The 11,611-nt window shown below is 28.7% G+C and overlaps 3 protein-coding genes across 3 annotated transcripts; 2 read left to right on the top strand and 1 right to left on the bottom strand.

The window, feature by feature from the left end:
* The first annotated feature begins 163 nt into the window (after window positions 1-163).
* LOC106721110 (translation machinery-associated protein 16 homolog) lies at window positions 164-689 on the top strand. Its single transcript, XM_014515985.2, has one exon. It carries the CDS (start codon window positions 198-200, stop codon window positions 687-689), a length of 492 nt encoding a protein of 163 aa, XP_014371471.2. The 5' UTR covers window positions 164-197.
* Window positions 690-2,609: 1,920 nt separating this feature from the next.
* Window positions 2,610-5,103, bottom strand: LOC106721437 (transmembrane protein 134). Its single transcript, XM_014516377.2, has 2 exons — window positions 4,815-5,103; window positions 2,610-3,159 (listed from the first exon to the last, which is right to left on the bottom strand). Exons 1-2 carry the CDS (start codon window positions 4,964-4,966, stop codon window positions 2,817-2,819), a joined length of 495 nt encoding a protein of 164 aa, XP_014371863.2. The 5' UTR covers window positions 4,967-5,103; the 3' UTR covers window positions 2,610-2,816.
* A 432-nt stretch (window positions 5,104-5,535) lies between these two features.
* On the top strand, window positions 5,536-8,485 carry LOC106721100 (probable ATP-dependent RNA helicase DDX55 homolog). Its single transcript, XM_014515975.2, has 6 exons — window positions 5,536-5,889; window positions 5,989-6,183; window positions 6,330-6,808; window positions 7,184-7,424; window positions 7,829-8,176; window positions 8,252-8,485. The coding sequence occupies exons 1-6, from the start codon at window positions 5,593-5,595 to the stop codon at window positions 8,483-8,485; spliced, it is 1,794 nt and encodes a 597-aa protein (XP_014371461.1). The 5' UTR covers window positions 5,536-5,592.
* The last annotated feature ends 3,126 nt before the right edge of the window (window positions 8,486-11,611 follow it).

Below are 11,611 nucleotides of genomic sequence, written 5' to 3' on the forward strand. Positions count from 1 at the left end.
GGAAACACTAACCATGTGATTCTTTTCCATTTTTATACAAAAGACTTGGCGGTATGGTCGAAAGACTACTGCCTGCGCCATGGGCTAAAAAAAAAACCTTTCCGTTTTGTTTGACTTTTACGTGTCAATGTCAATTTAAAACGTGTATAATAGGTTAAAATTTATATCTTGTAAGTTTTAAATCAAATAAAATTAAGATGCCAAAAACAAAGCCGAGTTTAGACAAACTAAAGCATCCAAATAGCAGGAAGACAATTTCACTCGCAAAGAAGATGATCAAAAGTGAAAAGAAAAACCAAAATAAACTTGGTACACATATTAAAAATAATTTGATTGGTGAAAAAATAATGTGGTTTAAGGAAAGAGTACCTCCAGATTGTACCTTTTTAAATAAAGAACAAACTTTGGATTTAATACAGACTTACTTGTCACGATTTGACGAAGAACTGGAACAAATAGCAATTAAAAATTCAGTTGGTCAAAGAAAAAGTCGCCAACACGCGAGTAGAGAAGATATTATAAAAATAACAAAGGAACGCGAGGTGGGAGAGTTTGAATCATGCGGCCTGGAAATGCCAGATTTAATGAATCCACAACAAATGGAGGTTTTAAAAAATTGGAATGGTGAATTGAGATTTCTACAGCACTTCAAATTAAAAAGGATATCAAGGAAGATGTTACAAGATTGATATTTTTGTTTAATATTATTAATAAATGATAAGTTATTAATTCTATTTAATTCACTATTACTATCAGCAAATATTCTTCTAATGGCTATGAGTGTCAAAGTTTTTCTATGCCTAACTTAAACAATACTGCATATTATTTTATATGCAGCTTATTTATTAGTCATGTCAAAGTTAATTAGTATACTGTTCTATTAATTTTGCTTTCTTTATAATAATTAAAGCTTAGGCAATAAAAAAAAGTTTAATAACATTCAGTTTAAGATGACTTTAATTAAATTAATATGTACAATGTTATAAATAATACATAAACAAACAATAGTTCCTTAGCATGAAATCAGATTAAAATACATGTTTCCAATATGATATACATACAACAAAAAGTCAGTCACTAATTGTATCACAATAATCTAATCAAATAAATAATTAGAACACAAGTTTAGTGAAACCAGCTATTTGCAAAGCTTTGACTAGATTGTTTCAAATAGTATAAAATTAAGAGAAATAATCAATAATAATATAAAGCTTTGAAAGTCAGAAGTTTCACTTGTTACCTTTAATAATTGTTACTATTAATTTTCTTCTAAAGTAGAAGCTGACATCTTCTTATAAAGGGTTTTGATCAATATTTTTTTTCCATTATTAGTTAAAACAACCAAATGCCAGTACCACCTACTATACAAAAGCCAATTTTAATCTCCTGGAATCCTTATAAACACAAAATTCATTAATATCGGTCCAGCCGCATCAAAGTCCACAATCATAGGAAATACACATAAATATACAGTTTTCTGATGTGTAAGTGTAGAGATCAGATCACAGTGAGACAGACACATATGACTGTCAAATATTAGAATTGATACACAAACTGATTTATATTTTGCCAAAATAAAAAAAACTATTTGCAAATAGCTGGCTACACTCAATTCCCCAAATAGGTAACTTTTTGTTTTTAAAATTAAACACAAAGACAATGTTCCTTTCTTGTAAATAAAATTCATTGAACAATTATGAATATACAGAAATTGTTCAAACAATAAAATTGCTTATATTTCATAAATCATTGATTCTGTAAGTTATATTAATTACACAATACTTGTAACATTATTGTTACAAAATTTCAAACTATAAAAACATTTTTACTAACATAAAATTGATAAGATATAAAAGGCCATGTGTCTTTTGAAATAATTCATTGAAAAATTAAAAACAAAAACTAATGGTATAACAAATAAACCCTTGGTCTCTTAATTTGATAGATTTTTCATTGAACTACATTTATATACACAAAATAGTTAATTATAACAAATAATGTCTGCACAGTTTTTGATAAATTGATATTTCATAGTAAACGAAACTAAATAGTCGCAATATCATTAAAAAAAGATATATTTAATAACATAAGTGGCTGCAAATATTACAATGATACCATAAAATGATTTAGAAGAGAGTTTTTTTTTATTAATACAACTAATCATAAAATTAGATTTGATTTAGAAGTTTTATTTCATTTAATTTTGAAAATAATTTCAATAAATAAATAGTATATTTATTAAATCAATTCAAATTATTTATATTACAATTCTTCAGAGGTTATAAGTTTTTTTTTTTTAACATAAAAGGATATATAAATAGTAAATACAAGTAGATTGTAATTTAAATAGGACTTTTCACTTGTTTAAATATTACATTTTCAATATTAAAATTTCTGCATTACAATTTCCTTATGTGCCTTTAATTTATATATGTACAAAAAGCCAATAGTCCTATTATAGTTACAATCAATGAAAATATGATAGAACTAAAATTATTGACTAACATTACATAACTAGGCACTTCAATTACAATATGAAATTTTTAAGTAGATGTTAAAAAAGTAATTTCTCACAACTTTTATAATTTTTCAGGATAATATATACAATTTATTAAAACATTTTATTTACGTCTTCAATGTGAATGTTACATCTAAATGCAGTATTAACTTTCAAGCATAGAACGAAAAAAGTAGGTTGTACTAATTTTTGATCCATTCTTTACATTAAATAAAGGGGCAACGGTAAATTAGAGAGCATTTCGTTCAATCACAATCATACTGAATGAAATTCGTACTCCACTTTTATGCAAAGCAAATCAGGTGAACAATGGTAGATGATAGAAATCATAACCCCTCTGTCCTCGTGCAGCTAACCAGATGTAAACAACATGATAAGCTCCTGGTACAAAGCATATCATACCAGCAACAAAAAATACAGCACCTTGGAGTCCATTTTCAGGTTCAGCAACAGAAAACGCTCCCATACCAAGAAGACCTACTCCTACTAAAAGGAGGATGACGGCCGCACAGACCGTTTTCCAGTTCTCTCGGACTTTAGGATGGTTCCAACAGTACATGGACTGTGTAGCTTCTACATATTCGTGGATTAATGAGTCCGAGTCCCTTGATGTTGTATCCTCTGTGCATTTGTATGTTTTACTGTAAGAGACAATAAATATTTACATTTTACTAAAAAAAAAAACACTTAATAAGTAGCCCATGTCTATGCCTACGCAAAATTTCAGCAAGATCCCTTGAGCCCTATTGGAGAAACCTTCTAACAAACATCCATCCATCGGAACTTTTGCATTTATAATATTAGTAAGATGATTAATAGAAGATAATCAATTTCATGTTAGCTTTTAATGGAAAGCTCTTTGTTTTCCATGTTCTAAGTATAAACTGTGCCAGCAGTAGGGCATGATTCGGCGGCCGCCCAGAGCACTGAGCAGAGAGGGATGCCACAGGTCTTTGAATTACGTAGTCACATAAACCTTGTTAACTCCCCAAAGGTGTAATAATAAAAAAGAGAGCAACGTAGAAATCTCGCCTAGGGCTCTGGTAGAAATATTACTGTATATGAACATGTACAATGTAACATAACTGTTACCTTGAACTGCGCAAACAAGATAAAGATATCTTTATTGTACAATAATTTAATTGAATTGACTCAGCCTTCTCATTTATATATCTATTAATAGCTTACATAATATTATTTATGTATGTACTATGTATATAAAGAATTTGTGTATATTGGTATACATTGGATTGTTGTGTATACATATCAATTGGTAAGATTGAATAAGATAAAAAGACAACAAAGTCATATTCCTAAATTTTTTTTTCAAATGTAAGTGTGACAAAGAATTTAATGTCTTTTCTATTAGTAGTAAATAAAGTTTAAAAATGTAACACACCCCCACCCTACTACAACAAAGGGGGTAAACTGTGATTACAGATTTCCATTTACTAAGAATCTTAAACACCCTCTTTGTCACTCTATGTACACATATGATTGTTAGATATTACTATAATTTATATGCCATTTATGTGTATTAAATATGATAATGCCATTACTTAAAGTAGCAATTATTTGCCACAATTTATTAAATATTTTATTGGTCAATACAATTTAACTAACTGGAGTGACAAAGCATTTATATTTGCATATTTTTTGTAAATAATTCATGCATTTTATTTATTCATTTCTAACTTTCTAAACTATTTATATATTATGTATAGCCTATTTATGTTAGCCTCTCCTATATCACTGGGTTGTCTGTACAAAATAGCATTAAACAAAATTGCTGACAGCATGAGGTTGCTCACATCATTGTAATATAATTTTCATATTTTGAGCAATGGAGTTAAAATGTGAATAAACTTTACATGAATATCATAGCTATTTATTGCAGTAATTACACAGCATTATGATGGAGTAAACTCTAATCTACAAAGTTTAGTCAGTCTTTTCTTAGGTTTGTTTTTCACACATTTCATTCCTATCTACAAAGCCTTTTATCTCTCAACATACCAATGTTAACAAGATAAGTAACATTGTACCAGAATGCTATGAAACTATTACAGGTTTATGTCCTACTTTCAACTAACTAATATTAGCTTCTATTTAGCATAGCGTTATAGTGTGAATTAAACTCTAACGGCTCGCAATATTAGTTCAAACACCTTTGCCCCACTACGGAAAAATGACTCATGGAAAGGTCAAGAACATCTTATGCTTTACGAGAGAAGGACTTTTTGTGCGGTGTTTGTGAATGGTCTTAATAAACTAATAATAATCAAAGACACCATACCTGGATATATAGTCACCGCCATTCTTGTATTTGTTCTGCAGAGGAGATCTATCACCCGTCGCACCGTATACTTTTATGGCCTCATCGGTTTCCTCTTCAAAGGCATCATCGATTGAAAAACGTTTGTCACTATTACCGAATGGTCGAGTCATTGTTGAATGTTTTATTTGGTGGTCTCGTTATGTGAAGCAAAACATTACAATAAATGTAACGTTCGCACAAAGGCAAAACACAGCTGTCAATTTGTCATATCAACATGCGCCATATTGATTAAGTACGTGCTGCGTTCTGAAACTGTAACGTTTAAGTAAGCAGATGTTTTTATCACGTTCTTTAAATACTCTCAATTTAACCTAGTTATAATACTAACCCAATTTAAACCCTGCTAATTATAATTATCAATTGTATTATATTCCAGGAAATAATGTATGTTAGATCTAATTTACTGTTAACGAATCTCAATTAAACAATATAAAGTCAGTATGTAACGCATGGTTTATAGTACAAATATTCGTTGACAACAAAAATTATCATGTTCATTCCAAAGTCGTAGTTTTTATACTAATTATTCATTGAAGAGTCTAAAATAATAATAAGAAATCTAAAATAATAATAAAACGTGAAATTATTTGTGTTGTGGTTGTGGTATGGATTTTTGCCTTTGAAATTAAAAATATGAATGTTATTTTGTATGTCAATGTCAAGTCAGTAATCAACATGTCAATTTCCACATGTTAATGTTTACAGTTTTTGAACTTTGTATATAATTGATTGAAAAATGGTTAACAAAGATTGGATTAAAGTAACACCTGCTTTATCAAAACCTGTTCTGAGATGCATCCATAAACAAGGTTTTAAAACAATGACTCCAATACAAGCAGCTGTAATTCCTCTTATATTATCGTGTAAAGATGTTGTGGCAGAAGCAGTCACTGGATCAGGTAAAACCCTCGCCTTTGTCGTTCCAATGCTAGAAATGCTATTAAAAAAAGAAAAGGAATCACCATTGCGAAAGGATTTCGTTTATTCAGTGATAATATCGCCAACGAGAGAACTGGCCACACAGATTTTTCAGGTAAATCTTTTTACACCGTAAAGTTGAATAGTAAAGTCCAGTTATGTTAGGTTTGTTATGACTAAACTAAATCTTTTTGTTTGAAAATTTGTACTACAGGTTATAGAATTATTCCTTAAAGAACCAGAACTATTGCATATAAAAATGGCATTGCTGGTTGGAGGTAGGCCAATAGATGTGGATGTGGACAGCATCAGCAAGGGTGCACAGTTGGTAGTATGTACTCCTGGTCGCTTAGAGGATCTTTTGTCAGAGAGGAAACAACTAAATTTAGCTGGCCGGCTAAAAGAATTGGTGAGTTTTTTCTTCAATAGGAATTTAGAAATTGTTTATATTGATGGTTAATTTGAAAGAGGATTTAAGATGACTAGTTGAGATCTAAAGAAAATAAGGGTTTCCCTTATAGAAGGAAGATTATGAGTTACATTAAATTATTTCAGGAATTCTTAGTACTTGATGAAGCAGACCGTTTATTAGACCTTGGCTTCAGTGCTACACTCACAACAATCCTTCAGTATTTACCAAGACAACGGAGGACGGGTTTATTTTCTGCAACACAGACTAAAGAACTACAAGATCTAGTTAGAGCTGGATTACGAAATCCTGTTTTAATAAGTGTCAAAGAAAAGTCTACTATAAGTACTCCACTAGCTTTAGAAAATTTTTATGTAATCGTCGAACCTGAAGATAAGTTCTTATTTCTATTAAACTTTATAAGGAATAGGAAAACAATGAAAGGGTTGTTCTTTCTACCGACATGTGCATGTGTAGATTATTGGGCAGATGTATTACCATTATTTATACCAGATATGAAGATATTTGCAATACATGGTAAAATGAAACAAAAACGACATAAAATATTGGAACAATTTCGTGAAGCTGATAACACAATATTGCTTTGTACAGATTTATTGGCTAGGTAAGTAAATTTGTCATATGTAATACAATAATGTTGACTGTCCTTTAATTATGGCTGTAATTATATAACTGAACTGTTATGTAGCCCATTGCATATTCAAACGAGTTCAAAACTAGTTAGTACATCTACCGAATTGTGGGTATGTTTTGCCATTATTGGTACATATTGATGTTAAATTAAGTGAAAGTGAGTTTACAACTACAGTCTACAACAGTAGAGTTCTATGGTTAGTGTTCCAACGAGTATAAAACTAGTTAGAACATCTACCGAATTATGGGTATGTTTTGCCATTATTGGTACATATTCATGTTAAATTAAGTGAAAGTGAGTTTTTACAACAGTAGAGTTCTATGGTTACTTTGTATATGATTTCAGAGGTCTGGACATACCTGAAGTAGAATGGGTGGTTCAATGGGAACCCCCTACTAGTCCTGCTGCTTTAGTACACCGTGTGGGCCGTACAGCTCGTGGAGGTGCTAAAGGTTTTTCGTTGCTGCCATTATTGCCAACTGAAGATTCATATATACCTTTCATCAAGACCAATCAGAAGGTTGAATTGAAAGATTGGCGGAAATCAACTGATGACATTAAAATTAGTCAGAAATTAAGGGATAAGGTTTGTAATTTGTTTTTGCAGAAATTATAAGTATTGTGTTAGTTAGCTAATAATTACAACAAAAGTTTTTATACTAATGTGACAAAAACTCATACTACTGGACCAATTAAATATTTTTTTGCCATTAGAAAGATACATTATCACTGAGTAACATAGGAAAAGTTAAATACAAGATTTTTTATCAAGGACAAAATTCAGTTATAAATAATAATAACATTTAGTAATATTTTTGTACCATATCCTGTGACCATTTTTTTAATTTACCAATATCTCCATTGAATTTTCATAATATTAAGTTCTTTTTAATTTCATTATAATAAATTGAAAATAAACTGAAGAAGTAAATTATTTACTTAAAAGTTGAAAAATAAATAAAATTCTAAAATAGTAACTAATGCTTTCAGGTTTTAACGATACTTCATGAGCAACAGAAAAAAGACAGAGGCATACTAGATAAAGGTCAACGCGCATTTGTATCTCATATACAAGCATATTCTAAACATGAATGCAACCTTCTTTTGCAATTAAAAGAACTACCCCTAGGTCACATAGCAACTAGCTATGGTCTACTAAAGTTGCCACTAATGCCTGAAATCAAAGACGAACATAAAAAACAATTTATTGGACCTAAAGAGCAAATAGATTTTAATTCAATACCATATAAAGACAAACAGAAGGAAACAAGCAGATTACAGAAGTTAGAAGAATTCAAAAAGACTGGTATTTGGCCTTCTAAGAAGAAAAAGAAGATGGTAAATTATTCAAAAAAATTTTTTAACAAAATATATCAAATTTACATTTTTAGTATAACAATTTTTTTTCTGTAGGTTCAGTCACAACCATGGCAACAGGCAAAGCAGAATAAAGAAGAAAGGAAGCAACGAAAGAAGAAAAGGAAAGAAGCACAGAAGGGTGCAGAGGGAAAGAGAGGTAAGAAGCGGCGGGCGGTCACACAAGAAGAAATAGACGAACTAGCAGCCGATGTGGCACTTATAAAGAAATTAAAGAAAAGAAAAATAACTAAAGAACAGTTTGATGATGCATTTGACGTAAATAAATAGTTGATATTTAAATATTTTTTTACTTTTTTGCGAATAACTAATTGACAAATGAAGATTGTTTGAAAATGTTCAATTTAAAAAGAATATTTTTGAATATTGAGACATAATGTGGTTTATTTCTAAAAAAATAAATATATTTCAGGACAAAATTCGAAAGGGATATTTGTCTTAGGTTAAAATAAAACTAACAATGAAAATAGTAAAATAGACATTTATTTCTGTATCAACTTTCGTAACTGCATTATTTGATCTGAGTATTCAATACCTAACAACGAGGCACTTATACCTAACACACCTAATAGAATATTGTCAAAGTTCCCCCAATAGTATGCAAATTTTGGCACTTTCAATTCTAGCACCTAATACCTTATATTGTGCGTTTATATTTTACTATTTTCACTTCGATTCACGATTTTTTTTTTAACCAAAAATGAGTATACAAAGAAAAATCGTTCGTTAAAACTGCAGCGTTCGTATGTTTTAGTAGTTTTTCCTCGATTTTGTTCTATTCAAAAAATTACACGTTGAATATTTTTTTTAAATGCAAAATCACTATTTTGATACATGAAAGATAAATTAACAATTATAATACGTAACAATTCGGAAAATTTACATTTGAATAATTAATTTTTATAGTATCCATAGTGTAGAACTATTTCTAAATAAAAACGTACATACATTATTAACTTTGTAAAATTCAGCTAAATTTTCGATGTATATACTTCATGTTATTTTCATCAAGTTGGTTATAAGTCTACATAAATAAGGCTTTTGTTAAGGCACATATTAAAAATATTACCAATTACCATACAATCATAGACAAGTGATTATAATTGACAAGTAGTTTTACAACTAAATTTATCATAATATTTTGACAACTCATAAAATATGAATAAAACTACAAACAATGAATTCACTTTACATGCAAAAAAATTGCAAGTATTTTTTACAATAAGTACATAATAATACAGCTCGTTATTTCCCGCTTTTTACATAATATAGTGTTAAAAAGGCTTAAGAAAAACTTGTTAAAACGTAATTATACAAAAAAAAAAACTGAAGCTTCACAAGTATAAAAAAAACGAAAAACATAATTTACACAAAACCTACAAGATGTTTTCTCTTCACACCGAGTCAAATATCTAAAAAGATGATAATATTAGACATTAATCATATTTTCAGAAAGTAATGTTGCCATATTAATTTCAATGATGGCTTTTAGATACTGACTCGCTGCAGAAGCTTACAAATACACAGGCATTCAAATACAACAAATCATACATTGCCTTGTCATGATCTTAAAATAGAACATCTAAAATTACGCCATCTTAAAATTAGAAAAAAAAATCATAATCATAATAATAATACTATAAATTTAAACTATAATACTTGCCATCTACAGTGAGATGGCATAACTCCATCTGTCAAATGTCAAATATGACATGACTAGCTGTCAAAGGATCACTGAAACTGTCAGACATTAAGACTTAAGTTTTAATAGCGACCATGGTTTTAAAATAAAATTGCAAACATGTTTTACAGAAAACTATTTCAACGTTAATAAGAAATCATAATAAATAATGATGTTAGAGAACATTGCTTGATATATTAATAAATTGAGAATTATCTAAAAACTTTATAAAACTATTATAGATATATATAATTATTGTTAAATATTGAGCCAGCGAAGGTATTAAAGCATAATGACCTATATTATAAAAGCATTGAAATACTAAACTCACACAAGTCTGAATTTTTATCAACGACACAGTGGGTTACCACTTCCATAATAAGTGACGTGGCAACACACAATTAACGAATTAATTCTTCAAATAATTATGTAAAATAGCATTTGTTCATAGCTAGTGATAGATCAATATATATAGTTGTATATTTAACATGACTTCAATAAAATTTCAAGGGTATACTAAATTTAAAGAAAAAAATAATATTTGGCCATATTAATTTCAACGAATATATTAAAAAATTAATGTTATATACTGTAAATAAATCACCTTATAATATACATTGGTTCTCTTACAAATATATTATGAAGCTTTAAAAAGATTGATTTAAATAAGAAACTATTAAACCTTAATCTCTACATGTTGAAAAAAACTTTTAATAATATTTTATAAATAAAGCAAAATATGAATGTGACTAAGATTTTTTATATGACAACTTTCATAGCACAAAATTTCCAAGTGAAAATTTCTAAATGCAAAAAACATACATCACCAACTTAAGCAAACATTTTTTTTAAATTTTGTTACAAATGTCAAAATTTTTTGACAGTTCGCACAACTAACTGTCAAACGTGACGTAAATAAAGCGTCGCTACTGTAGATTATAAAGGCAGCTGAAATTTCCGCCATTTTACAGAAAATGTTGGTCCGACTCTATAATAAACGCAAATTAATAAATTACGTCAAAATCGCTTGTAAAATTTTTGTCATTAAGGCAGTTATATTAAGGCACGTGTATCACTCGGACTATAAAACTATGTACAAAAACTAATATAAATAAATATATTGCAGAGGACTGTCAGGGAAGTTTGAGGTTACTTTTGATTTATTCTTTTTGGGGAGTTATAAAAAATATTTATAAATACAAGTTGAGCTTAAAATCCATATTAAAACTTGTTTTAAAATTGTTCAAAGTATTGTTAGTTATTAAAAAGTAATGTTCGTAAGACCTCAAGAACAGTTAATTAAAATTCAATACATTTTTAATTATTACTTATTGTCATAGATACAGATGTATTGTTCAAAATATATTGATTTCATAAAATACAAAATATTGTTTATAATTTAGAAGAAGTTAGAAAAAACTAATTTGTAAAATTTATATCAAAAATTGCGTGACAGAATTTTTTAGAATAACATTTCATATTCAACTTTAAAGTGTACAAACATATCAATGTTATTTTTTCAGCAATTGTTTAAAAGCTGGACAGTTTTTAATTTTCATTAACCCCCCCAAAAAACACTTCATTAATTGAATTAGTTTTGTTAAAATATTTTATAAAACAAGTTACTTTTATCATTTGATTATGTTTTAAATATTTTATGTATTTAGATAGATATTGCAGGATATATATAATAAATCAATATTGCATTGACAAAA

The sequence above is a fragment of the Papilio machaon genome, chromosome 21 (genome assembly GCF_912999745.1).
Source record: "Papilio machaon chromosome 21, ilPapMach1.1, whole genome shotgun sequence".
NCBI lineage: Eukaryota > Metazoa > Arthropoda > Insecta > Lepidoptera > Papilionidae > Papilio > Papilio machaon.

Bases quoted from the DNA above. Each gene is read 5' to 3' on its own strand.
- LOC106721110 (XM_014515985.2), top strand. From the start codon at position 198: ATGCCAAAAACAAAGCCGAGTTTAGACAAACTAAAGCATCCAAATAGC.
- LOC106721437 (XM_014516377.2), bottom strand. From the start codon at position 4,966: ATGACTCGACCATTCGGTAATAGTGACAAACGTTTTTCAATCGATGAT. The intron at 3,160-4,814 runs GTATGGTGTCTT...TGTCTCTTACAG, and splicing joins GGCGGTGACTATATATCCAG to TAAAACATACAAATGCACAG.
- LOC106721100 (XM_014515975.2), top strand. From the start codon at position 5,593: ATGGTTAACAAAGATTGGATTAAAGTAACACCTGCTTTATCAAAACCT. The intron at 6,809-7,183 runs GTAAGTAAATTT...ATATGATTTCAG, and splicing joins TGTACAGATTTATTGGCTAG to AGGTCTGGACATACCTGAAG. The intron at 8,177-8,251 runs GTAAATTATTCA...TTTTTTCTGTAG, and splicing joins CTAAGAAGAAAAAGAAGATG to GTTCAGTCACAACCATGGCA.